Genomic DNA, 27,065 nt, shown 5'->3' on the forward strand with positions numbered 1-27,065 from the left:
GGGGTGACCTGTGCAAAGAGACCGGGTGGCACCTGCCAGCACAGCCGTGCCCCAGCCCTGGCGTCACTGCCGGCGGGGACCCTCAGCCACAGAGGCCCCGGCTGCAGCCGAGCAGGACCCCTCATCCCGGGGGTCAGTCTGGTCCTCCCCGCCACGCAAGGGGACAGAGGGAACCGCACCAGGGCACCGAGGAGGCTGCAGCATTTGGCATCTCCCGCGGGGAACGTGCCCCCCCCATGACGGCAGCCTGACGTGCAGTAGACACTGCCCCAGCCAGGACAGGGAGCCTCTCCGTCACAGCCTAAGCAGACACCTGCCTGCTGGGAGCAGAGTGGCCACATCCACGTCCCCTCCTGAGACACTGAGCCCAGCGCCTGCAGCTACAAGCCCCAACGTCCCCGGGCAGGCAGCAGCCGTGCTCATTTGTTCCTGTGCAAGTCTGGGACAGGGGAGGCTCAAGGGCTGGGACACTGCCCGCTGCTGCCATGGGGACACCGGTTGGGACAGAATAGTCCCAGTGCTCAGGCACGTCACCTCCGCGAACACCGGCACCCTGAGCTGCAGATCCCCAGTTCCAGCAAGACGGGAGCGAAGCCCAGGACATGCTTAGGCCAGCTACTGCGCTACGGGGCAGCGGCACCAGGTCAGGAGGGAGCAGGGCTGGTTCTCCCCCGTGGATGCGCTGGCAGACATGCAAGCCGTGGGGAGGACGAGGCAGGCAGGCAGCTCCTGCTTTCTCCAGCAGCACGGGGTGGGGTGGAAGCGAGGTGCACGCTCTCCAGCCGGCTGACAACACCCCTGCTGCCACAGAGAGCTGGAGCGGGGCCGCCCGCCGCGGGAGGTGCATGGAGGACACACAGTAATTACAGGGCTCAGACAGGCCTGGGAGGACACAGAGCAGGACAGGCTCCCGCCCGCACCCCCAGCCTGCTTCAACGCGAAGAATTCCTCCACTACGCAGTCCTACCATAGTGTAACATCCCGATCCTGCCCCCACCGCCGCCTGGGGGTGCGTGGCCGCGGGCTCCCCAGCACAGCGCACCCGTGGCAGATGGGGAGGAAGGCCATCTCCTCCTCTCCAGTCAGTCACAGCCCCGGCTCGGACGTGAGCCTGGGCACTGCCTCTGCTCCACGTGCTGGGGCCCGGGAGACTCTGTGCCTGGAATAGAGGCTCCTCTGAGCCAGTCTCACGCGTCCGACAAGCAGCTCTGGATGCGGTCGATCCACTGCTGGGCTAGCTGCACATCCTGGGCGCAGAAATTGTAAACTCGTTTTGTCGTCTTCAGCTGCAGGGGAGGAGAGAGGAGGTGAGCGGGGCCGGGCGGCTGCACCCAGCGAGTCGGCGGCACCGCAGCCCCCGGAGCCTGGCACTGCCAGAGCAAACAGCCGGGCTCTGCAGCGGGGCCACGGGCTGCCGAGCTCCCTTCCCTAAGGCGCAGCTCAGTGCCACACTCACATCGAAGAAGGCTTTCTCGTCCACCGTCTTGGGGGCCCCCATGGTGGGGGTTCCTGGGGTGATGGACTCCACCTCAGCCAGGTCAATGACTCCTTTGCACTCCGTGTCCATCCGGCTGTCGTAGTACCGCAGCTGCAGGGAGAGGTCCCACAGGCGTCAGAGCTCACGGGAGGGAGGGAGGGAGGGAAGGACAGACCCCCGGGCTCACCCACCCCTCGCCATGCTCTCCCCCTCAGTACCTGATGTTTGGTTTTATCCAGCACGAACCAGCGAGGCTTCCACGGTTTCATGAAGGCTCCTTTCTTGTACAGCGACCCCTCGTAGGACCTGCAGGAGCCAGGCAGCGCGTTAGGGCAGAAAGGAGAGAGGGGCTGAGGGCAGTTCGGTCTGCGGCACCCCAGCGTCAGCAGGGACGAGAAGAAATCAGGGTCCGTGCTCTGCCTTCACCCCTCCCCGAAGAGGGATCCCCCTCCCAGTGCCACCGGCAGCCCCCGGCACCCCGAGCCCCCCGCCTGCCTGTTCTCGCTCTCCGACATCTGGAACTGGCTGTAGAGCGTGCTGGTGCTCTTGCGGCCGCCCTGCTTCCCGCTGGAGGGGGTGGAAGTGCTGCTGGTGTCGCTGTCGAGGCTGAGGTTGAGGGTAGAGCCCACGCCGCTCTCCTGCAGGTACACGCCCAGCGAGCGCCGGTGGTGGGAGAGGCCGGAGGACATCAGCAGGGAGCTGGGGGTCTGTGGGGAGCAGAGGGCACAGCGTCAGGGGGAGGACGGCCCCGCGCCCCTCGGGCACAGCCAGCCTGGGGGCCAAGCATCAGCACCTCTCCTCAGCCCCAGGCTGCAGGAGTCAACGCCCGCTTCGCTCGGGGCACCCTTGGGCAAAGCCAACCCCCCCCCCATCAGCCCCCCGTCACACAGCCCCCAACCTACCCGGCTGCCCTCCTGCCGCACCTCGGTGCGCTGGGAAGCTTTGACCTTGTCCCATGTGTCCTTCCAGCGCTCCGGGACCTGCCCCAGCTCCATCTCCAGGTTGTGCAGCTCCTGCGGGGCGATTCAGGCATCAGCCCAGGAGGGGACAAGACCCCTGGGACCGCTGTCCCTGTCCCCCAGGGGGCTCAACCGACTCCAACCCTGCCACAACCCTGTCCCACTGCATGCACGGGGCAGCGTCCCACTCGTGGGGACGCCACGGCAAGTCCAGGCCAGGGCCAAACTCAGAAGCAACGCGTAGACGATGCCGCTGCCAGCCGCGCTCACCTCCAGCAGTTTGGAGATGGCGTCGGGCTCCACGCGGCTGCGGTTGTCGTAGCACGGCCAGATGATCTTGCGCTTTGTCTGGGGGGCACTGGTGTCCTGCCGATCCGCCTCCTCCACGTGCTCCGGCTGCCCCTGCGCCAGCTCCCAGTCATAGGAGGGGCCCTCAGAAAGCGTCTCCTCCGTGTAGTAGTCCCATACCTTCAGGTTGGAAATGTTGCTGTACGGCCTTAGCACCTGCGGAAGAAGCAGGGTTATGCTCAGGAAGGGCACAGCAGCGTCCAGGCAGGACGTGTCCCTGGCCATGCTGCAGGGACAATCTGTCCGGATGGGAAACGAGTCCCTTCACAACGAGCTTTCCCCGAGGGCGATGCTTTCTGACTGGTAACAAGAGGGAGCTGAGGCTGGAAAGCTGCGGGCTGCTCAGGAAAAGGCAACGCTGGGCCAGAGAAAGGCAGAGCTGCTCCCAGCTTTGGCCAAGACTGGACCCAGACCAAAGGAGAGCTCTGAGCAGCTCGGCCGCAGCCTGCCCGCATCGGCGGAGAGTGGCCCCCTGCGCTGCCGACCTGCTGAGCCCAGGCGCCAGCAGCTGCCGCTTCCTCTCCCCGAGGACAGACGTTCCCAGCTTGTGGTGGGAAGAGCCCAAAACGAGACCCTGGCAACTCCAGCTCTGCCCGAGCCCTCCGCAGCCTCACCTACATCCCCCCGACTCCTCTGCAGGGACACAGCTCGCAGGGGCCTGGCTCTGCTCGTGCCCCCCGAGGCGGCAGACACCCTCCCCAGGGCCCCGGTGCGGCAGCCGGGCAAGACCCACTCAAGGCGGGCAAACGCCACGGTCCAGCCGACAAGGGGCTGCTCGCTCGGCTCCACGTGGGCGAGGAGACCCCGGGGTGTCCCTGGAAAGCCCCGTCCGAGCTCTCTGCGGCGCGCGGGGGCTCGGCTGGGCTGACCCAGGGCGGGAGCAGAGCTCTCACCTCCCCATCCTCAGGGGCATACATGTAGTTGAAGAAGATGGGGGCTTTCTTGTTCAGCCGGTCGATGTAATCCCAGATGGACTTGTAGACCTGCTGGCTCTTCCGCTCACCCTTCTCCTCGTAAAGGAGGCCTGCGGAGAAGAGAGCGGGGAAGGGGCATTATTTCGGGCAAGGCACCGGGCTGCCGTCCGCTGCGGGCCCCGCATGCTGCCCTCACCCAGCTCGATGCGCTCATAGTCGGAGTCCAGCAGGAACGTCCGGAAACGGTTGGAAATGTAGTGGTAGCTTAGGAACTTCAGGTAGTACTGGCTGAACTCAAACTCCATGGGGAACTGCAGGTGGATCTGCAAGGAGAAGCACAGGTGAGACCTCCCGGGACCCACAAACTGCAGGCTGGCTCTGGACTCGTTCCCTGCCGCACGAGGAGCCGGCCAGCCCCGGTGCTCAGGGAGACCCAGCGGGTGCAGAGCCGGCAGTCGGCGCGCTTGGAGCTCACCTGATGTACGCAGTCCAGGAACTGCAGGAAGATGGGGGCAAAACCGCTGCTCTGGCCGGCCAGGGTCTGGGCCCCGCGGTGGCTGAAGCGGTGCCCGAAGGACAGCCACTCCTTCTCCACGAGCAGGCGGAAGCCCTCCAGCGTCCGGTAGTAGGGGTCTGACAGCAGCTGCACCAAGGAGACGACCTGCAGGGACAGGGGGGCTCGAGACACTCGTGGGGGCACGGCCACGGGCAGCCGTTGCGTTCGGCAGCTGTAGGGCTCCTACCTGCGTGGTGATGTCCCAGCCGTCCTCCAGGCTGACCAGCACAGAGGAGCCCGTGTCCAGGAGCTCCACCACCAACACCGAAATCTGCAGGATCTTATGGATCTGCCAACGTAAGGGCCAAGAGTTACTAGGGTGCAGGAAACTCATTCGCTGGACGCCGTGCAAAGTGACCCTTTCTCACGGAAGCGGGTGAGCCAAACGAAGCAGAGCACGGGGGTTACGCAGGGCCACGATACACGACCCCCGCGTTCAGACACTGTGCAGCACCCTTCGTCTGCAACAGCAAGGCCAGTGGGGCAGAACCACCGCACCACAAGCAGAGCCGTTGGTCCCTCGCTCCCTCCAGCAGCTCCAGCTCCAGCAGCTCCAGCAGCTCCACAGTGGGACCAGTCCTGCAGAGCAGCAGCCACCTGGGTCACCCTGGCTACTGCTGGCACTGCCTTGTACCAACCCCTTCACAGCGTCCTGCAGGTCCTGCCCCGCTTCCCCAGCTGGCAGCTGCCCCGGACACTCGCAGCTCTCATGTCCAGCACTAGAGCGCGGTACTCTGGACTATTTTATCCTTGTTCCTCGTACCAACCTTGCTCCCTGAGTGTCCCCCGCTCCGTGCCACAGTGATGCTCTGGAGAGGGCACCCGGACCCCCATTCTCACTTTGCCAGGAGGTAAGAGCACATGCCTTTGAGCAACAGCCAACAGCAAAGACTCGAACCGTGGGCTTTGGGTGACAACTGACCTGGGACAGCCACTCAGACTCCTCCAGGGACCGCAAGTAGGCGACGCTGGGGTCAGTGGAGGGGCAGCCGGGCACGCAGGCCTTCATCAGCTTCTTGAAGCTGGCCTTCACCTGCCGTACGTCGAACACCTCGATGGGAACCACCTCCCAGTGCTGCAGTGGGTCCGGTTTCACCCCCTGAGGGAGGAGAGAATCAGCGCTGCCCCGAGCAGACCCACCGACACCCTCGTCCCCCCCGCCTCCCCACGGAGGCTGCTGCCAGGCATCGGGGTTACCTTCAGCTGTGACTTGTCCCCGATGATGTAGAGCGAGGCCCGGTGCTGGCGCAGGAAGCTGGCCTCCGAGGGGGTGCCGTTGTGCTGGGCACCCAGCAGGTCTTTCCCAGCCAGGCGCGACCCAATCTCCATGTTCAGGGCGTAGCTGCTCATGCGCCCGCTGGCTCGGATGCTGCCCCACTTGCCTGCAAGACAGCCGGCAGTCAGGCTGGGGGTCCCCGGCTGGCTCGCAGGCTGCGCTGGCACCCGCGTCCCCCCAGCCGGGCTGGCATGGGGGAGAGCAGCTCGCCACGAAAGCGGCGGCCGAGCTGCTGTCAACCCCGCAGCCCGGCGCCCTGGGAGCACATGCCGGGAAGGTGCTGGGAACCAGGTTTGCTTTTGCTCCTTCTCCTTGCTGGGTGCCGTAGGATTTCCTGCCTGGTGGATGCGGAGACCCAACCCCGGCAGCTCCGCGTCCCATCACCTGCGCAGCCACACCGCGCTCCCGCCCCAGGCCTGCGCCCGCGCCACCAGGACCTGCCCCTTCCCTGCCAGCCAGACCCCGTCCCTGGCCACCACCACCCAAGCACCAGCAGATGCGCAAGGAGCCTAAAGCAAACCTGAGAGGACATTGCGGGATCTGCTGGGGACAGGCCCGGTACTTACCGCCGGCACTGTGAGCTGGACCAAGCCAGCGACACGCTCAGTGGAGGCGTTAGTGGGCTGAGGTGGGGTGTTACTGGGGCATTAGTCGTGTGAAGGGTGGGAGCGTGTGTGTGTGGGGGGTGTCAGTCGGTCAGGTTAGCACCCGGCTGGTGGTTAGGTGGCCGGCGGTACCGTACCTCGGGGCGTCTCGCGGCCCTTCGGCGACACGCACTTGGGGGTGGAGAGAGTGATGACCCTAGCTCTGTGACCGAGCCCTGAGAGCACAGGATGAAAGCAACCTCAGCGAGGGCACTGGAGCGAGGCGGACCCACGCTCTCGCTGGGCGAACGCGGGCCGGGCGGGAAGAGGCGCCCGGGGACCCGGATGGAATGACTGGAGCAATGAGTGGGATGAACGAGATGGCTCCGGGGTGCTGCAGCAGGTCCCTCCCTCCCTCCCTGCAGCTGCCCCACGGCAGAGAGCTCGGGGGGAGCAAAGGGGAAGCATCTACTCTACAACAGCTGCCCCGAGCCGGGGGCCTTCGCGAGGCCCCCCACGAGGCAGCGTTCACTCGCACGTCCTCACCTCCGCGGCTAATAGTACCGGGCCCATCGTCCTTCCCTCCCATCACCTGCTTCATGAGCGATCCCAGCTTAGGCTGTCTCTTGTCGGAGAAATCTGTAGCACCAACAAAACGTCAGCTCTCGGCCTCGCTGCGCTGCTCCAGGGGGCCCTCCCACCTTGCCTCCCCACAACTGCTCGGGAGGGAGGGGAAGTGGCCAGAGAGAGAAAGCGGCAGCAAGCAGGAGAGCCCGGGGCCGGGACCAGGAGGCCAGCATGCGGGAAACACCTTCCAGCCGGAGCCACAGCGAAAAGGCACCTGGTGCAGCAGTGTGAGCGGGGGCTCAACCCTCCCGCAGCTCTGCCCCGGCCCTGCCCCAGGCGCTTCGCACCGTGGGGGGATCACCCAGGCACTGCCACAGCCCGGCAGCCCCCCTGCTCTGCGGCTCCCTCGCCACCACGCCAGGTCTCTTTTCCCCCCCCACACCACTGGTCTGACCCTCCCTCCTTCAGCCACTGCTCCGGGCATATCCCCCCACGCCAGGGGAGAGGCCTCGGAGGGGCTTTCGGCAAGTCCTCTCCTCCCCAGGCTGCAGGGAGCCCCTGGCTGGGTTCCCCCACGGTCCCTCTGGCCCCCGGTCACCTCTGCAGCAATGATGGGGTGGAATGGCTGGGACAGGGGATGAATGACACCGGAGCGTGGTGGGGCAGCGACGGGCAGCTCTGCCCTGGCAGGAAAGGGCAGGCTGCTCGGAGAGCAAGGGAGGCAGAGACTTACCGAGGCTTCCTGCGACAGACCCCGAGCACCGCTGCCCGCTGCGCTGGGGTGCAGACGGTGCCGAGATCGCAGCTAGCGGGGTCTGTCCCCACCCGGTCCTCAGCGAGCGCCTGGATCCGAGCACAGTCTGGGGCTCCCAGTGCTCGCAGGTCCAGAGCCACTGGGTTTCCCAAAACCCATCCCCACCACCAGCCACGGAGGCCCAGCTGGAGCTGGGAGCTCTGGAGAGCGTGCTGGGAAGGCTCTGCTGCCTCCTCTGATGTGGGAGACCGGGGACAGCAGCTCACCTGGCTGCCCAGGCTCTGGGACGGACAGCATGACCCACGGCTGGGGCCCCGCGCGCACGAGCACGAGCCCTCCTGCATCCCCGCTGCGCTGCGGCCCGCGACCCGAGCTCCTCACCTGAGCTGCTCATGTGCGCGGAGGTGAAGCCGCTGAGCGTGTTGCGCCCGCTGGCGTCGGCGTAGTGCGGCATGGAGTTGATCACGGCCTGCAGGTACTTCTCCTGCTCCAAACTGGTGGAGTCCGTCTGCGAGGGGCCTAGGAGGAGAGCCACGAGCATCACCGCTCCGCCACCGGCACGAGACCCCAGGAGGGGCTGCAAGCCCACTGCCGGCACGGGCGCTGCCCAGCGGCGGAGGGGACGGGCACCTGCGGTGGGGGCGTTCTGGGACTTGAAGAGGCCCACGACGCCCTTGCCGTGCAGCCCCCCCGAGCGCAGCAGCACGGCCTTGGTGCGGGAGTTTCGCCAGCACACCACAGGGAAGCGGTTCTGGCGGTAGCAGCGGGAGATTCGCTGGATCGTGTTGTCCTGGATGCTCTGCGGCACGATGAGCAGCCCGGGGTAGCTGCAGGAGAGAGTGGAGGCTCTGCAGAGCCCAGCGGGGCGCAGCACGAGCTCCCCCCCTCCCCAGTTCCCACAAACCAGGAAAGACCCTCGCTGTCCTCTGCGGACCCTGCGGACCCCCCTCCTCAGCCGCGGCCCCGCTGAGGCTCACCTCCGGCAAATGGCGTACATGCGGTTCACGGTGGAGATGCGGAAGGGCTCGTTCTTGGAGCGGGTGAGGCTGCTGCTGAGGGTGCCCAGCCCCATCCGCTGGTAGTCGCGGCAGCAGGCTCGCTCCACCAAGTGGTTGATGGTCATCTTGTCCGAAGGTTTGATAGTGGTGGTGGGGGTCAAAGTGCTTCTGTCCATCTCTTCAGACACTGCGGAGAGAAAGGGGAGTCTGGGTCCGCCCTCGGCACAGGCGCGGAGTCCCACGTGCAGCTGGAGGAGACGGACGGGCTGGAGGCATCTCCCGACCCGGCAGAGACAGGACAGGGCAGGAGCTCCCTCCCACCTCCTTCACCTGAAACGGGAGAGCTCAGCTGCCCCGTCCAAAGGGCTGCGCACCGGGCTTTGGGGAGAGAGCCTTTACTTGTGAGGTTAAAGGGACCAAGAGAAGTCAGCCACCTGGGTACTGCCATTAGAGCAGATTTCCTTGATGCTTTCACGTTGCTTGGTACCACTGAGAGATGAGGAACAGCCCAACACAGATCTGTCCAGAGCTGCTCCGTCACACTGGTCTCACCTCCTCCCTCAGAGGAGAGCAACCTCCTGGGAGAGGGGGGCAACACGGGCGAGATCTCGGCTCCAGCGAGGCTTTCAGCCCGGGACACTTCCACCCAGGCAACATCACTGTCAGGTGGACACAACCCTCGGTGGCTGCCCTCCACAGGCAGCTTTCCTAACGCTCCTAATGCATTTCCTAATGCCAGAACTGGAGGACAACAATGGATCTCAAAGGCATCTCTTCTGGGCCTGAATGCAGCTGGTGTTTGCTAATAACTTAAATGATGGACACAGTGGAGGCTTGTAACGTTTGTGGCAGACCTCGAGCTGAAGAGCGCTGCAAACAAACTACACAGCGAACAAAAGAAGCAGAATCCAAAGTATCATGGTGAACAGAAGGAAAGATCCAAAATCAGCCGTGTCCAGTCTGCCAGACCAGCCCCACAGGCGGCAGGAGGGACTGGTCCCCACAGACACTGCTCCCCACTGAAACCCTAAATCCCATCCACCACATCTTCTCTGACAGGCGTTCCCACCTGGGAAGGTTGTAATCTTCGACACAGAGGACTCCTGTCCCTTCCAGTCCTTTGTTACTCTCAAACCAGCCAAGCTCTTCCCACATCTAACCTGACCTGCCTTGCTGCAGCTTAAATCTGTGACTTTTCATCTGAGGAGCTGAGGCCACAGACCAAAGAACTCCCTCCTCTCCGCAGGGCTCGCGAGGTATCGGAAGCATGTTGAGTGGCTGACTGGCCACCACCAGCAGATGAGAGCCGGCGGACCATCGAGAACTGGGAGAGGCGACCATGGTGGCAATCCTCTGCACCAGGGAAGCTCCCATGCCTGCTCCCCTGCAGAGTGACGGCCAAGACCTCTCCCAGCTGGAAGATGCTCCTGCGCCAGCAAACACCCCGCTCCCCACGGCCTCCCTTCCCTGCTCAGGGTGCTCCCAACCTGAGATCTCATCCTCATTGTCCTCTGGGAAGTGCTGGCTGCTCCGCTGCTCCCACGTGGGTGGCGTGTACTTCTTTCGCGTCACGTACTGGCGGCCGATTGTTTTCTTGGCATTTTTCACCAGGTTTTTGGAGAGTGTCCTGGAACCAGAGAAGAGGTTGAGGCCAGCTGACACCACCTCCCGCACGTGCATGACCACAGCCCAGCGCGGCCAGAAGAGCAGCCCCTGAAGGGTTAGAGACACCAACACTCAGTCACACCGAGAGCAAAGCAGAGACAAGGAGCATCCCTCACCACCGGCTACGGGCGCGGGGTCAAAGTCACTGTCACCACAGGAGGGGAGATGTCACCTGCTAGCTCCCTGGCAGGGAAGAGCTGGCTCCTCGGCTGTAGGAGGGCACCAAGCCAGAGGCAGAGCCTACAGCGCCTGGCGTGCCCAGGGAGGCTGGACGGGGCAAGCCAGGCTGAGCCCCAGCCTCCCGACCCGCGGGGACGCCAGCTTTGTCCTGGGCTCTAACGCCATCACCTCTGCATCGGAGCTCCCACAGGCAGCGATCTGGCTCGTCCCCGGAGGAGGAGGTGGGCTGCAGCTCCCGGCAGGGGCCAGGGGATCTACCACAGGGCTGCTGCCAGCCCAGCCTGGGCACAGGGCTGCTCCTGCCTGGGCAGAGGGGAGGCAGCTCGTGGAAGGTGACCTGCTCGATGCCACGTAAGGGACGGGGAGAGAGCAGCTGGACTCGGCCACTCCCGAGGGCAGCCCGGGGAAAAGCAGGGCAGGGAGACCTCCCAAAACCCACGGGTGATTAGGCTGCATGGTCAGAACAGGCTCCGCACGACGGAGCTCCAGAAGGCAGGAATTCCTGAAGGCAGGAATTCCTGAAGGCAGGAATGGCCTGCCCGCACACAGACCTCACGCTCATCACCGTCTCAGTGAGCCCCTGGGCTCAAAGGGGAACAAATAAAGGAGATGTGGGATGTACATCAGTCAGGGAAGGGGCCATGTCCAACCCAGGACAACAGCTACGCTGATGCAAAAGATTTCTAGAAATTCACCTTATCGAGATGGGGGGCCAAAGTGAGACTAGGAGGTGCCTTGTTTTGCTTTGCGAAGCAGACGGTGAGAGAATCCAACTGCTCCCTACATTTACCAAGGAAGGGAAAGCCTTAGGACCGAGGAATAACGCTGTCCTGAGAACAAACGCTCAGGTACGGAGGCTAGGAACGGGAGTGCTTTCTAACCAGAGGAACAAGGTTTGCAGATAGAGTGGGGCACTGGAAGCAGACTTGGAGAGGGGTGACAAAGCACATCTCACAAGTTCAGACAGACTTCTGAGACTGTGCCCAGGCCCAGAGCTGGGCCCGGCAGCTCTAGAGGTCTCTGGAGGTTAGTGGCACAGGCACAGCTCCCCCAGCACGTCCTGGGATCCACCAAAGTGCCATGGAGCACTAGGATGACCGACTGACCGCCTCCGGAGGCCGCGGTGCCGGAGCGATGGTGAGAGCGCACACCCCAAACCTGAACGTCAGACCGGCAGCCTGGAAAAGGGCATTCCCCGAGTGACAAGCCCACAGCCCAGGTCGCATGCAGAGCAGGTGAGAAGAAACCCTGGGAGCAGTGAAGGCTGCAGCCTGAGCCAATGCCACCTCGCAAGCTCCCGCCCAGGGTGAAGGCATCTTACGTGGTTGAATGGCCAAGGTGCCCAAGGGACATGACCCCCACTGTCAGGCCCTGGAACATATCGGTCACCTGCTGGGAGCTGAGTCACAAACACACGGGAGAGACGCTTAGACTCCAGGGCACACCAAGCGCGAACACAGCAGCAACCAGACCCCAGCGCTACAGCATTGCTTAACCTAGCCACCGAGCGCAGGAGCAGGGTCTGGCCGCAGGTCAGCACCACGCACAGAGCTTTGCCGCTGCCTCGCAGCACTCCCCGTCCTCCGGCACAGCAGAGCCTGCTCTCTTGTGCCCACTGGAACCTCTCCCGTGAGACGTCTCCTCGGGGCTTGCGCTGTTTTGGCCTGGGCAACGGGGCAGGGAACGCCACTGAAGCAAACACCCTGCTTCCCAAGTTTGACCGGTCCTCTGCATGGGGCTAGGAGACCGCTGCCGGACGTGCAGCACGTCCCCCCGCAAAGACACGTGGAGATCCTGTGCAAGGAGAGGTCTGAGCAAGGCAGGCTCAGGGACCCTGACCTCCGGCTCAGGAGCCTGTGCCCCGGCTTTTCTCGAGTGGCCCCTGCTCAGCGGCTCTCTGCTGGGTGGACTGGAGGAGGGAGAGGAGAAGCCCTGCAGTGCCTGAAAGGGTCAAGCGCATCCCACGTGCTGTTCTCCCCACGGCACAGGTACCTGAGCGAGGGGTTCTTCTCCTTGGCCTTGGGCTGCATGGCTTGCTTGGGTGACTGGCCCACGGTGAAGGCAAAGGTGCCACGCACGTGCTGGGGGTAGCGCAGCTTGTGCAGGTGCTTCCTGAAGACCTCAGCGCTGTCTGAAGCCACCTCCTCATCGAAGGCAATCTTCAGCAACTGCAGGAACAGCAGAGAGCAGGCTGAAGGGTCGGTCACGGTGTGCTCAGCATGGCTGGGCCAGGGGACTGGGAAGGGCTCTTCCCACCAGCTCTTCCCACAGCACAGGGCAGAGCTCAGATCCTGGTCGGCACCAGGGACCGCAACGGGCACAGGCCAGGCTGGGAGGCTGCCCTGTCCGTCCCTCCGTGCCAGCTACTCTGTCCCATACCCGTTCCTCCTGGAGACCGCTCCGTACCCGGCATTGTGGCCCTGGGCACACAAGACGGACAGGAAGGAGCAGACAGCGTGTTTTACGTGCTCTCCTCCCAGCATTGCTCTACCTCCACAAGTCTCTCAAAGATGTAAAACGCTGAATAACTACTCGCGTTGTGACACCTCTCCCTGCCGTATTTCTCTCCCCCAAGACCTGTTACAAGGTTTTGCAGAACCACCTCCTAGGGCGCTGTGTGGGGACGTCTCACACCTCCTCAGGGCTCCAGCAGCCGCCGGAGCAGTTGGGAAGGAGCCCCGAGCTAACGAGCAAGAAGTTGCTCCTGTGTACAACAGGACTGCGACTGGAGCACCTCCCCTATGAGAGAGCTGGGGTTGTTCAGCCTGGAGAAGAGATGGCTCCGGGGAGACCCTATAATGGCCTTCCAGTACTTAAAGGGGGCCTACAGGAAAGATGGGGAGGGACGCTTATCAGGGCCTGTAGCGATAGGATGAGGGGTAATGCTTTTAAACTGAAAGAGGGCAGATTTAGATTAGATATTAGGAAGAAATTCTTTACTGTGAGGGCGGTGAGACACTGGCACAGGTTGCCCAGAGAGGTGGGAGATGCCCCATCCCTGGAAACATTCAAGGCCAGGTTGAACGGGGCTCTGAGCAACCTGGTCTAGTGGAAGATGTCCCTGCCCACGGCAGGGGGGTTGGACTAGATGATCTTTAAGGTCCCTTCCAACCCAAACCATTCTACGATTCTATGGACCACAACCTACTCCTTCCTCTGCAAGGGGGCCTCTGGCTCTGTCCCCTGCTACAGAGGTTGTCTTTGATCCCTTCAGGAAAACTAACCCCAAACCACGTCAGCCCGGGCGGCGAGCGCCTCGTCCCAAGGGATGGTGCCAGCCATGGCCACGTACCTGCTGGGTCTCACCAGCAACGTGCTCCTCAGCCGAGACAGTGCACGGCAAAGGAGCGGCCCGCAGCCCGACGCGGTCTCACCTGGAATGTGCACGAGCGCAGCTGCAAGCCCTCCTGGATGAACTGATCCACCTGGGCCTGGATATTGATCTTCTTCTCTTTGGTCAGTGAGGCGATGGGGAAGGATCGGATCACCACCTGCTCCCCCACTGGGCACAAGCACGGGAACAGGTTAGCCGCATCCCGCTGCCTCAGCCCAGCACAAGGCCAGGCCACGCTGGACCACCCTTGGTGGCCATCACCGCAGAGCGCCCCGTAGGATAAAGTGGCCAGAAACAGGCTAGACATACTACAGCCAGCCCATGGCAACTTGCAGATGATGCCTAGGATGGGCGTGAGTAATTTATCATCTACCAAAGGTGGACAGCAAGAGCAACCACCTCCTTTGTAGTACTGGGAGCAACCATCAAGCTTGTGGTGGTTGCAGCAGCCCCCAGCAAGGCCCAGTGCTGGCTGGTCACTCACCCAAGGCAACCATGGGAGGCCGTTATCATCAACTCCTGCAGCAAGATGAGCTGCAGCCGCTGCTCCAGGAGAGCTACTGGCCACCTCCTCCCCAGGCATTACCAACCCCTGAAAACAGAAGATGTGGCGCACACAAGACCCTTACCCAGAGGGTCCGTGGGAGTGCCTTTGAAGATGATGCGGTAAGTGGTGAGGAAGATGGCTCCTTCCGCGGGGAGGAGAGGTGGACCACCGATATTCCCTCCAGCAGCTTCTTCCCGTCCATCAGGCATGAGGTACACGCGGAGCCCTTCCATCACACACTCCTCACCCACCAACAGGTTGGGGCGCAGCAGCTTTGGCTACGGGGATGTACGATAGGAAGTTCAGGCCCGTGCAGACTGCAGAAGGGGACCTGACAGCCCCACACAGCACCAGAACCTTCCCCCCACTGCAGCACGCAGGGTCCGTACCTTCTGGATGGGAGGAAGCCTCTTGCTCTCCCTGTGCACGGCATCCAGCGTCTCTATGTGCATCTGCACAATATCTGTGGACAAACATGAAGTTAGAGACTGGGAGCAAAGTCCTGCCCTATACACCACCCAGCAGGCTGCCAACCCGCCCTGTAGCACTGTGTGTGCCTTCTCTTGGCCTTCCCACTGCTTCTTGCAGAACCATCTCTTGAGCAGACCCCCAAGCTGGTCTGGAAGGATCCCCAGTGCAATCACACAGCTGCCCATTGCCCAGCACTGCTGCAACGCTCGTTACCAGGGATCATGACATGCAGCCCCTTGAGGTGCTCGCTGGTGACTCCACTCTCCGTGCAGACTTTGTCCACAAAGCGGTTGATGAATCGCACCACGTAGTTGGCCACATCGGAGCTCTCGGCATCCTCAAATCCACTTTCTGTGTCATAGCTCTCAGCCACGCTGCCGGCGATGCTGCCGTACAGGAGTAGGGAAGAGTTAACCCAGAACATCTCTCCTCTGCTGTAACCCATGCCAGGCAGAGCCCAAGGGAGTTTCCACTCTTGATATGAACCCAGGAGAGCTTCCACTCTTGATATGAAACAGCCCTGGGCACTGTGACCCGCATCTGACGGCGGCTGAACGATCCAGATGCCCCAGGTACCACACCAAGGAGCTCCCGTCCCCAGCTCAGGTTGCTCTGGTGTCCCTGCAGCATGGCCCTGCCGAGCTTTCCAGCCCTGCTTACCTGTTGGTGACAAAGCTGTTGCTGACACTCTCCACGTCCCCCAGCCCAGAGCTGCGTAGCAGGCGGTTCTTGCTGGTGTCGAGAGGCAGCAGCAGGTAGCTCATGCGGTTGGCGTAGTGGATGGCCTGGCTGAAAACAGTGCTCTCCTCCTTCTGAATCAGCTCCTGCTGTTTCTCTCGGCTCATGGTGGGCCAGAGCCTCAGCTGCTCTGATGCTATCTCCAGGGCAGACCTGGCTTCCTGTGGGCCCTCTGCGCTCTCCTGAAGGAGTCGGAAGGAGATGTCAGGCAGCTGCATTGGACAGGAGACCTGCCAGCCTTCACCCCACCGTTCCCACGGAATCTCCCAGAACCAGGATGCAGTCCCTCAGGCTGGTTCAGCATCCTTATCAGCCCGTGGACCTCTGGGGAGAGCTGCTGCTGCACAGCGGCTCTCCAGGGACACTGGCACCGTTGTCACCTCCTCACCTCATCCGTGTGGTTCTCCTCGTTGTTGTCCAGGTACAAGGCTCGGATGTGGTTCTGCACATCGCAGTAGAACATGGCCTCCCAGAACTGGATGTTGGTCCACACCACGTGCTCCTGCACACAGCTGTAGGCAAACTGCGTGATGCCCGGGCTCAGTTTCTGAGGAAGCAGAAGGTGGAAGAGAGTTTCACACAAACACGGCCTTTGTGCCAAGCTCTCCTCTCCAGGTAATCCTTGCTCTAGCCTGTTGCTGGGAAAGGCAACATACCCTTGGGCAGGCAGGAGGGACATTTGCATCAGAGCTCCTGCAAGCATTCCTTGCAAACTCTTCTCAGATTTGCCCAGCACCCACCCAGAGCCCTGCAGGGCCTCACGCTACAGATGCTTTACGGGAGGCAGAATCTTATCTCAGCCCAGCGTGACCGACAAATCAAGCTGGCACTTCAGAGCAGCCCCAGTTTCTGAGCGCCCTTCCCTCAGGTGCACCAGCCATCTTGGGAGCCTTGGGCCCAGAGACCGGCGCAGCCAGCCTGGCCAACCTTGCGAGCGGTTGGAAGCTACTGGGCAGGACCCCGTACTCCGAGAAGCACCGAGGGGACAATCTGCCCTCAGCCTGGCTGCAGCGCTGGCTCTCAGTCCTTCAGCCTGCCAGCCTCTGCAGCCTCCAAGGAGTTCTGAGTCGGCGAGGGCCGTACAGGGGGGCAGGATACTGCAGATACTCACTCGGCAGAAAGCGGTGACCAGCGGCAAGAGAGCGGCTGCAATCCCGTGCTCGTCCATGGCAGTGCAGTCCTGGGGAAGAGAGCGGAGGTTACAAGAGGATTCACCGCAAGACCCCAGACCCACTCCGATCCCTGCGCCATGCTGCCTCCCACAAGGGGAGACAAGCTCCTTCCTAAGAGAGACGCTCTCCCCAGCCCTCTCCTACCTGCAAACAGCAGTTCATCATGCGGATTATGAAATCAAACTGCTGGTGATCCAGCACTGCCCGGTTCTGCTGCACGTGCAGGTTCAGCTCCTGGGTCAGGCAGTGCCTGGCTGCTCGGCCCTTCATGGCGCGCAGCACAGCAGGGAATAACTGCAGAGGAAAGAAGTCGTCACGGCGTAGAAAGACGTGGCCCAGCGGAGCTCTGGTCAGACAGTGAGTTCAAGGGCAGCCCACAACGAGGAGGTGCAGGAGGGGCTTCACATTCTGGCTGCGTTGGCTGACCCAGGGTGTTTACAGACAGCTCATCCGCCCTCGGACGTGGAGGCAAACCAGAGCAAAACCCCACGTCTGGCCAGCTGGAGCAGAGCCCGGGGAGGTCCCTGCTCAGCAAGGCGGGGGAGGACCCCAGCCTGGTTACCTCCGTGGGACAGACCCTGGGGGGCATCGGGAGATGCAGAAATAGTGCTAAGCTGGCACAGTGGAGCGATCAGCCAAAAGCCCAGGGACACACCAAGGAGGAACAGTGCTGAGAGGGGAACACGTGAACATACGGGAACAGAGCCGGTCAGCAGAGATCTGGACACGGGCAGGGAACGTCCTCGCCAGCCTGCCACGGAGGAGAGGCAGAGCAACCCCCCCTCTCCTCCCCTCCACCACCAGCTCCTCAGGAGCCCCCCTCACCTTTTTGGCTTCTAACATCTTGTTCTCAAAGACGTAGGAGATGCAGTTCCTGACCACCTCCAGGCGACGGGCGCTGTTGGCCAGGGCGTTGCCATTGCGCTCCATGATGGCAGCTGGGGAGAGAATTGCCTGTCAGTTCAATCAGGGCAGGACCTTCACCCCTGGGTGGGGAGGGATGGGTGCCCCCTCCCTGGCCCCGCGTGGGCAGGGCTCTAGGCTCCAACAGCTCATGCTGGAAGAACACTACGGGGTCTTCAGCCGTCCCCTCGTGCTGGCTGACAGACTCCAGGGAGCTCTACGCAGCCCAAGGGGCAGAAGCTAATGGGGACAGCGCTGCTGCTTCTTCTCCAAGGCACATTTTGCTCACGCGGGACCCTCGGACAGGCCGTAGTGTGAAAAGGAGCCAGCAACACCACGGTAAAGCTCCTCCTGAGCAGGGTTTCTCACCGCAGGGAAAGGCCCTCTGCGCACACGTACCAATGGGGGGTCCCGATGGCACCATGCATTTCTTCTCTGCCTTCACAGCAGGAGGAGCCGTCTGCAGCTTGGCAGTGGCCTGGTCGATGATCCACTGCACCGTCCCCTCATCCAAACGGGGAAAAGGCTTCTGGTGGAGGCGCAGGTGACAGCCTTCCGTGGGCTTCTGCACCTTGTGCATGGTCACCGCGGGGTACGGGTTCTCCTGGCACAGCAAAGACAGTTTCTTTTCAGGTATGCGGCCATCACGCATCCTCTCCCAGGGCAGGAGCCCCAGCGAGGCATCCTTCAGCAACCTGTACTGCTCTGAGGGCAAACACTCTCCCAGGCGGTCTCTGCAACCCCCAGACACCTGCAGCCCTGAGGGCCGGCTGTCTGGGCAGCGGTGCCGGCACACTCTGCTCCCAGGAGCTGCAAGGACAAGCTCGCTTTGGCCCTGGACACAGCAGTGAGCAAAGCACCATTCAAGAGCTCTGTCCTGAGACAGCCAAGGGCCCCACAGGCGCTGCTCTGCTTTCAGAAGACCTTTGCTGACCCACCCTGGATCAGACGACAAGCGCAGCGGCTGCTCTGGAGCAAAGGCATGGAGTGCCTGATGCTCAGGTCACCTGAATCCAAGGAATTCCGCTCCTGGGAGCGGCTCACGCCAGGCCAGACACTTCTGGGCCCATCAGCAGGTGCCCTGCCACACGTGGCAGCGCAGGGTGGGACAGGATCATGCACCGTGAGCATCAGTTCCAGCAAGAGCTTACGGAAGGAGGACAAACGGACTGGGGCTTCACCCCAGGCTCTCCCTGCCCCGTACCCCGCTCCGAGCAGCTTCCCCCTCCTGCGCTCGGGCCTCCAAGACTCACATTTTTGTAAAGTTTCTCCGCCAGCTCCTTGATGTGCCGCAGTATTTTCTGCTTGTTCCCCTCTTCTGCGCGCATGCGCTTCACTTCATAAGCCACAAGCTGGGAGAAGAAGAGACGGGTGAGAGGAGCAGCTCCCTGCTGGGCAGGATCCGGCCACCCTTCCCACATCCCGGCTCCATCCCTGGGTGCAACGCTGCGGCCGGAGCATCACGGCAGATCCCCGGCTCAGCCCCTCGAGGGGCAGGGAGAGCTGAGCGGAGCAAGGACGCGCGGGTCGGCCAGGCAGGGGGGTGCTGCTCCCAAACTGCTGCTTACCTCATCAAACAGGTCGATCGAGCGGTACGGGGCCCCCCGCTCGGTCACGAAGCCAGCGAACGCCATGCCCTCCAGCACCTTGGTGAGGAAGTCATCCTCCGTCAGCCCCCTCTGCCCAAGGAAAGCTGCCTGGAAGAGGGGAGAGCACGCACGCTGTCAGCAGGACTGCCCAGGCAGCAGTCGTCCCGGCTGACGTGGCAGGGTGGGTGACACCGTTACCACAGCGAAGGACAGGCGCCCGTGCGGCAGTGGGACCACGCCATCTCCTTCCCCGTCCCACGCAGGTGCAGGGACAGGCTTTGCACAGAAACCTGCGCCTCTGGCCCGCGGCAGAGACACATTTGCAGCCGGACACGTTTGGTGGCAAGCAAAGAGCACCAGCATCAGCCCCAGTGTGCTCCCCGGGGGAAGCAGGGGCACAGCGGCCGCAGGCTCCTTCTGGCAGCTGTGACGAGGACCTCATCCTGAACAACGCTTGCTCACCCCACCTCTTCCCCAAAAGTGGCTTTGAAGGAGCCTCTCGCCCACGCCACAAAGGGAGCCCAAAGCACCAGGTTTCCCGTGTCTGCAGAAAGCCCTCAGGACTCTCCCCTCGGCAGATGAGCGTGGGAGCTCATCCCACCCAAGAGCCGCCAGCTATGGCACACCACGTGCCTTCAGGAGCAGCCGGTGGGGAACAGCTTTTGCTCCTCCAAACACCCTCGCCCGCTTGCTGCACACTGACTCACCGAGTGGGACGGGACGAGGGTGCTGCGGCAGGGACCGCTCACCCACAGCCCCGACAACACTACGGACCTCCGGACCACCATGCCACCTACGCTCGCCCTCCTCACCGCTCTGCGGAGGAGCTGGACCAGCCCCTTTCCAGGGGAAGGAGCTGAGAGGCGCAGGGCTTGGTGCTGGAGCCACGGGCACTGCACCAGAACACAGACTGCTGAGTCCCGTGGCCCTAAACCCGCTGTGAGAGAGGCACAGATGTTGCTGTGACCGAAGCAGCTACACCAGTGAAATTCAGGCTATTTTGTACTGCATACCGTCACTGCACAGAACGATTTTATGAAATGGACATTCGTTATACTGCATTCATTTCACAGCAGTTTTATGAAAGGGCATTTTCTCATGTTTACTGCATGTTTATGATTTTCTGGAACTACTGAATCTTTGTTGGGCACCTGTCAGCAATCTTTATTGAGCATAAAAGTAGAGCTCAAAAACTTTACAAACACGCTGCCGACTTCAAACGCCACAGGCCAGAGCACATTTTACGGCGCAGAGCAGCACTGGTGATGCAGGAACCCAGGCCGTGCACGGCACGTACACGCTCACACGCGCTCTCCTGGCACGCTTTTGCGGGTACGAGGCGTTGCCCCCCTTGACCTTGAGGTGGGCTGGGCAGGGCGGGAAGGCGCAGGCAGCAGAAGGCTCCTGCCTGCCTGTCCTCAGCAACCTTGAGCGTGCAGCGGGGAGGGCAGGGCTGCAGCAGGGCTGCGTGACACGGCCACGCCAAGCTGCAACGCTCGAGTCCCTTCGCTCTCGCTCCCCGTCTGTTGCCTTCTCCTGCGTTAGGTCTCCTCCATGGACACCCGAACACTTCAAGGTTTTTTCCCTGCTCTCCCTGCCCTGCCAGCCTTTCTGGTACAGCTAACACCCCAGAAGCGCCGGGGAAGGCAGGCCCTGCCTCCTTCCTCTCCCCAGATCTTAAGAAAATCCCCAGCTCCAGGCCAGGACGTGAGGGACACCGCCTGTGAGCCTCAAAGGCTGCTTGACACCAGGCACACGGGACGCCAGCTGCACTGCATCTGACCACACACGGGCATGAACAGGGAAGCACTCCCTGACCCGCAAGACCTCGGGATGGTCAAGGACAAACAAGGGATGCAGGTGGACCCGGGAGTGATGTAGGAGAGGTCACCCACTGGAATCACAGAACTGTCTTCTAGATACAGCTGTATTTGTGCAAACCTCTTCACGGATCAACTCATCCCAACCTCCGCCCAACCCACCCGGAAAAAGAGCTGTTCCATAGGACAGTTTGAAAAAAATAATTCTGCCGCGTGGACAGGAGGCCGTAGAGCAGATGGAGCCGAGTCACTGCAGAAACACGCTCCCTGCCCTCCCTCGCTGGCCGGGCCCCAAAGGCTTCCTCCCTTCCCCATCACACCGCTCCCGGCAGCAGCTGTCTTCCCCTCCTCCCCGGCTCAGAGCGGAGCCAGGCTGGCAGACCCGGCGTGCCAGAGGTGCCTGCCAGCCCCGGCACGCGTGTGCCCGTGCCTCACCTTATGGAATCGGATGACCGGCTCGGGATGGATGCGGATGATGTGCAGACACCAGCGATAGCCCTGAAGCAGCTGTGCAAACAAGCGGAGGAAGACGGCGCGGATCTCCTTATCCTGCGAAGAGGGAAGGACAGCGTGGTCACAGCGTGGTCAGGCAGAGGGTGCAGACGAGCCAGCTCACGGGGGCAGGAGTTTACACCCAGCACAGAGGCGAGGGGATCAAACCACGTGTCAGGGTCAGCATCTCCTGAGCAGGGCAGGAAACTTGGCAGAGATTCCAGGGAAAAAGGGACATGGCAGGCTGGATTCACTGTTCTGCCTCCCCTTCACAGCACCCCTGACGCTGCACGCAGAGGAAAAGGGAGCTCTCACAGCCCCAGGGTTTGCTGAAGGGCCCAAACGTTTGGTGTCTGCCTCCAGCCCCTGCTCCAGCCAGCCCCTGTCCACGGGCCGGCTACTGAAACGGCACTGTTGGCTTCCAGGCCATGGCTTGGAGCTGTGGCCTCCGTGTCCTGGCAAAGTATTGTGCTTTGCCTCTTAACCTCAGCAACACCAAGATGTTGCTCCATGCCCAAGAAACGGGGTGTCCAGCGGGGACGGCAGCCTCACAGGAGGGGTCCCCCTTCCTCCCCACTCCACTCACCTGCATTTTGAGAGAAGAGGCAGAAATCGTTGAAGGAGGGAATGCGAGATCTGCCACCTCCAGCTCTGGGTCCAAGACCTACACAGACAAGGCACAAAGCATGCTCAGGCCCTGGCCCAGGGGGATCTCTACCTTCACAGCTGGAAAAAGCAAAGCAGTGTTCCCCGGAGACCCAACAGCACCCACAGAAAAGGTCTGAGGGGCTTGGAAACAAAACCTACAGGGCTGGGACCACCAGCTATCGGAAAACACTCTGTCGTGCAAGGGAAGCCTCAAGGCCTGACCCTTCCTCGTGAAGCCCCAGCTGCCCAGAGCGCGGACCCCGGGGACAGCTTCGTGGGCTGAGGACAGCGGGGAAGGGAGAACTTCTCCAGCTCTGCTGGGGAGACGTATGCCGGGGGAGGGCTGGGGGCTCAGCACAGCGGGGCTACAACAGAACCAGCCCCGCTGGCTTCCCCCGGCCACAGTCGAGGAGCAGAAGCTGAGGTGTGCAGCATTTGTTTGGTTCGGCTGTGCTGGGCACGCTCTCGCATGGCCAGCAGTCTCTGGGAACACACAAGCAGCCAGAAAAGCTTCAGGGCCGCAGCTGCTTCCTGCCCACAGGCCGGGAGCCAGCGCCTGATTCCCAGAAACCTTTGGCAGAAGAACCCCCCACTCCAGCACTGCCACGCGCCAGAGGCCATCAGGATCAGGAAAGGTCTCCTGCGACACCGTCAGCAGGACCCCGAGATATGGACCTCTGCTCTCAGAGGAGTCCCTGCTGCTCCGTTCCCAGCTCCCCTTGGAAATGCGCGGCATTCCCGAGGTGTCTGCACCCTGCAGACGGGGGAAAGGCTGCAGCACTTACCATGGAGAGGGCTTCCCGGGTCTGCTGGAGCAGCGGTTCAGGGAGCAGGGAGATATGTACACACTCGGGGACAGTCACTGTCCCGCCATCCAGGTCTGCGATAACAACATCCAGCTGGAAGTGGCAGGACAGGCATGAGACAAGGCCAGGCTTTCTGATACACCCTCCCCACCGCCTCCTGCCGGGCCACGGAGAGCTAGCGAGGGGGTAAGCCCAGCTCAGGAGAGGAGGGCTTGGGAACAGCGTCTGGCTCCTCTCCATCTTCTGTGAGCACTCCAGCCCTCAGGATTTATTTGCTCTTATCCACTGTCACCAAACCCAAGCATTTGCCAATACACAAGCTATAAAGGGATCCCATCGCTCCCTGCCACGAAGGTGGCAGGGGGAGGACAACCTGGCAGGAGAGGGAGCCAGCTTTGCTCTGCAGGCACCTGCCATGTCTTTGCGGCATCAGACTCCTTGGCACCTTATCGGCCTGGGTGAGGCATCAAACACTGACCCCGGCCCAACACAGAGGCCTTCCTGCTTAACCAAAGTGGCACGCTGCAGTTTGTTCAGAAGGCTGCACGAAAGCTTGTTTCGGTTTAGATCGGACTCATTACGCTCTGATTTAATTCAGTTTCTGAACTGAAGTCTGAAGTGCCAACGCAGCCTCTTGGACCAGCACTGCCAGTCGAGTTTCAAAATCAAATCCTTGGTTAACCCCAGCCGTTCGCGTGCAGGCTCTGCAGCCCAAAGCCCCGACGGCGCGTGGCCCAGCTTGGCTTGTGCGGCACGTCTGGATCGCAGCCCGGGCTGGCCAGCCTGAACAAGCAGAGCCTGTGCGAGCCAGCGTGCTCAGCCTGCTGCCCCGGGCACCCTCAGGACAATGTTTGCTGCTATCCGAGACTGCTGGCACACAACCCCTGCTTCTTCCTTGGAGCAATTCTGCTCCCGGCACAAGGGACAGGGCACACGGTGTCTCACCAGCTCCTGCGTCTCCGACTGGAAGATGGAGTGGACTCCGATAATGAAGGGTGTTGGCGTGCTCAGTACCTCAAGGAGCTGTGCAGGCAAGATGGGCACATACGTGAAACTGCAACCAAAAAAGAGCATCACTGCAGCCAGTCGAGCCCTGCTCTCTTCCCAAGCACCAAGTCCTCGACACCAGCTGATAATCCCCTCTCCAGAGGTTGTGGAGTGACTATGTCCCCAGGAAGGAAGGCTTTCTCCTGGCGCTCTCAGCCCTTCAGACAGTACGTGCCCTACAGCTGCACCAGGTTTCTGAAGGCTTGCAGACACTGACCATGATCATTCTCTGGCCCGAGAGTTATAATCTAAGTCTAACCAAGGGAAAGGTTTCCAGCAGAGCAATTTAACTCCAAAAGAAAGCTTTCTTTGGAATACAAATAGCCTTTCTGCAGCCTGGGGGTATGGCAGGCCAGTGTGGAAACAGTGCGACAGGAGCTGGCAGCAACAATGGCCTGTCTATCTCAACTGTCCTACTTGGGAGATGTGCAAACAGCCCGAGCGGCGGGCAGTCTGCGAGCCGGCGTCCCCCTCCCGGGCCAGGCCCCACGGGTCAACAGCATCACCAGCTCCCCGGGGCTGGGGCCAGCAGGGTGCCAGCCATCCCGCAGGAGTCACCGCGGCGGCTTGGCCACCACCACCGGCACCTTAACAAAAGCCTTGTATGCGCGTGCCCCTTTCTAGGGAGGGCAGAATTTGCACCATGGCTTTCTGGAAGCCTCCCAGTTGTCCCAGTGTTCAGCGAGATTTCGTGCCCGGGGCTGGGACGGAGGGCTGCCAGCAGAAGCGGTGCACTAGCGCTCGGTGCTCTGCACAGGCTGCAATGCAGCCGAGAGAAGGGAAAGGGGACAGATTCTGGAGAGATAAGCACCTCTGGCCTCTCCCACGCACACCATGGGGTGATCACGCACTGCCGGACCATGTCCCACAGCCTGACGGGCTTGGTTCCCTCTGTCAAGAGTTGCCACAGCTAGGAATAGTGCCTGCCAGCAGCTCCTGGAGCTACAGACACTGCTGGTAATGCCTCGCTCCCTGTTTCCAGTGCTAGAGGCCCAGCCTTGCTCTAGAGAGGAGGGGGGCAGGGGTGGAAGGTTCACACCCCTTCGCTGCTGTGGACACACTCTGGAATTGCATTGCTGTGCACACCGCAGGCTTCAGGAAAGGGGCTTTCAGCACAGTCGAGACCTGTGGGCATTCACCTACCTGCCCCTTTGCCAGCAGTGCCCGAAACACAGTTATTTACCAGTCATCCTAGCTATGAAACTAGGAGGCAGCGAGGGCGTGAAGCAAGGGGGAGGCAGGACAGCCAGCACGGGCTCGGCAGGCGGCTGTGCCCTAGCTGGCTCTAGGTTGCTGTCGGAGGGCCGAGGGGCTCGGGGAGCGGTGGGGTTCCCTCACCTGTACTTGAGGGGGAACATAAGCGCAAGGAGAGCCCGGCAGGCATCGGTCAGCCTCTGGTAACTGCTGGAGAGAAACAGGATCTTGTGTTCAGTAAGTGCTGCGCAGAAGAGATACAGCACATTGGTGATGCCTGGGGAGGAAGGGAGAGAAGAGAGGTCAGAAACGAGGGTTCCCCTCTCGTACCCCACCAGAGACCACTAATCCCCACCCGGGGCTGGATCCCACTCCCCATCTCCACATTCTGCACAACAGAGGAGCTCAACATCCTCCCAACAAGCCACTTGTGGCTCACCCAGGTGTGCGCTCCCCCAAGGAAGCCCCTCTTCTGAGATATGCTCAGCAGCTCTCCTGAGCTGCCAGCGTCCTTTAATCAGAGGTGCAAGGCTAATGGCAGCACACCTCTGGGCGCTCCTTCCTGCCACCCAGGCTGTTTCTCATGAGATCTGGCCACATGTCTGCGTCCGAGCTGCCAGTCTCCTGCCCTCCTGGGAAAGGGAGGGCAAAGCGGGGCCAGGGAGGGCTCAGTCTGAGGTGGCTGCAGCTGGAAGAGAGCCCTGAGCTGACAAGCCAGGCTCAGGATCGCGGTGGGAAGCGGCGTGCCGGGAACTCCAGCCCAGGACTCGGCCAGCTGGCTTTGGCACCGGACCCGATGAGAAGGAGGCGTGGGGAGAAGTCTCACCAAGCTGGCGGAAGAGCAGGGCCACGCTGCAGCTGCTGACGGGAAGCGAGTCATTGATGGGTGTCTGGATCACCTGCCTGTCCCCTGCTCCCAGAGAGATCGTCCTCTGCAAAAGAAAACAGACCCTGTCACCGGGCGTCCACCCAGGCAAGGGGCGAGCACAAGCATCGAGGGCAAGCCAGCTGCCCGGCTGTCTCTCCAAGCCAGCGGCAGCCCAAATCCCCCCGGTGCACAGGGCCAGGGTGACTGTGCCGTCGGCACAACCCTCGTACCCAATGGGGCAGCGTGTCCTGCCACGGCACGCTGCCTCGTGGCAGCACGGCTGGAGCAAGGCTGCTGCAGGAAAAGGGAAGAGAACCCTGCAACACCACACGTCGCCTGCTTGACTGGGGCCACGGGCTAAGGGGAGGAACGAGACCTGCTGAAACAGCCGGCAGTCCCAGTCAGCACGAGCAACTCCTCGACGGCTGGCAGAAGGCGGCAGCAAGCCCTGAGACCCACACTGCAACGTAGCACACGAGGGCTCTCCAGGACCTCGCAACCAGAGGGGAACAGCTCGCCTGTGCCATGCCCAGCCAGCGCTGCCAGGAAAAGGAGCAGCACCAGCTCTGCAGCCTCTCCCGTTGGACAGGGTGCCTTGCCCAGGCAGCGTGAGCAGGACCTGATGGCTCCTGGTAGAAGGGCTGGGGACGGACAGACTGGGCACGGTCTCATTGCTTCTTCTCCAATACAATTTTTTTCCCAGACCTAAGCTCATTCCCAGTGGCACGGGGAAGCCTACACGTCCCCACCCTCTCTCCAGGCTGCAGGGGCTGGGGGAGGACCAGACCACTGGCCCTCTGCTCCTCTTTCTACACCTCTCTAGGGAGAATACTCCTTTGCAATAGCAGGTTTTGCCACGCAACCCACCTCCTCGCTCAGCCCCCTGCAGCCGCAAGAGCTCACGCCACCGCAACAGCCCAGAAATCTGCTTCTGAACGCCGCCGTTCTGGCAGAGCGGAACAAGCACCCCTGACCTGGTCGTCCAGACCAGGCCACCGTGTTTTCACAACCCCCAGGAGAGCACACTCACAGAGAGGCAAACAGTGCACAGCCAGTCTGCTGCGGTGCGGGAATGCAACTCCCTTCCCCAGAGCCCAGGCACACGTTCCCTGCTGCCCATCGGTGCAACACACGCAGACGCACGCACACCCGAGGCTG

At 62.1% G+C, this 27,065-nt stretch overlaps 1 protein-coding gene across 1 annotated transcript in view; it reads right to left on the reverse strand.

Annotated features, from left to right (window-relative positions):
* Nucleotides 1-265: 265 nt before the first annotated feature.
* The window catches only part of SBF1 (SET binding factor 1), a 41,161-nt gene continuing 14,361 nt past the window's right edge, over nucleotides 266-27,065 (reverse strand). Inside the window, 37 exon segments of the mRNA XM_050907314.1 lie at nucleotides 266-1,286; nucleotides 1,457-1,588; nucleotides 1,696-1,783; nucleotides 1,973-2,184; nucleotides 2,380-2,490; nucleotides 2,707-2,940; nucleotides 3,678-3,808; nucleotides 3,895-4,021; nucleotides 4,174-4,359; nucleotides 4,442-4,543; nucleotides 5,177-5,353; nucleotides 5,452-5,636; nucleotides 6,273-6,350; nucleotides 6,661-6,753; nucleotides 7,817-7,954; nucleotides 8,066-8,262; nucleotides 8,413-8,620; nucleotides 9,921-10,060; nucleotides 12,271-12,446; nucleotides 13,653-13,780; nucleotides 14,242-14,437; nucleotides 14,549-14,622; nucleotides 14,844-15,016; nucleotides 15,291-15,550; nucleotides 15,757-15,915; nucleotides 16,480-16,548; nucleotides 16,685-16,834; nucleotides 17,366-17,478; nucleotides 17,843-18,047; nucleotides 18,697-18,795; nucleotides 19,012-19,140; nucleotides 21,288-21,401; nucleotides 21,931-22,008; nucleotides 22,778-22,891; nucleotides 23,744-23,852; nucleotides 25,184-25,316; nucleotides 25,866-25,971. Of these exon segments, the coding sequence (XP_050763271.1) occupies nucleotides 1,188-1,286; nucleotides 1,457-1,588; nucleotides 1,696-1,783; nucleotides 1,973-2,184; nucleotides 2,380-2,490; nucleotides 2,707-2,940; nucleotides 3,678-3,808; nucleotides 3,895-4,021; nucleotides 4,174-4,359; nucleotides 4,442-4,543; nucleotides 5,177-5,353; nucleotides 5,452-5,636; nucleotides 6,273-6,350; nucleotides 6,661-6,753; nucleotides 7,817-7,954; nucleotides 8,066-8,262; nucleotides 8,413-8,620; nucleotides 9,921-10,060; nucleotides 12,271-12,446; nucleotides 13,653-13,780; nucleotides 14,242-14,437; nucleotides 14,549-14,622; nucleotides 14,844-15,016; nucleotides 15,291-15,550; nucleotides 15,757-15,915; nucleotides 16,480-16,548; nucleotides 16,685-16,834; nucleotides 17,366-17,478; nucleotides 17,843-18,047; nucleotides 18,697-18,795; nucleotides 19,012-19,140; nucleotides 21,288-21,401; nucleotides 21,931-22,008; nucleotides 22,778-22,891; nucleotides 23,744-23,852; nucleotides 25,184-25,316; nucleotides 25,866-25,971 (5,223 nt within the window). The 3' untranslated portion in view covers nucleotides 266-1,187.

Source organism: Gymnogyps californianus, chromosome 1 (genome assembly GCF_018139145.2).
Source record: "Gymnogyps californianus isolate 813 chromosome 1, ASM1813914v2, whole genome shotgun sequence".
In the NCBI taxonomy this organism is placed as follows: Eukaryota; Metazoa; Chordata; class Aves; order Accipitriformes; family Cathartidae; genus Gymnogyps; species Gymnogyps californianus.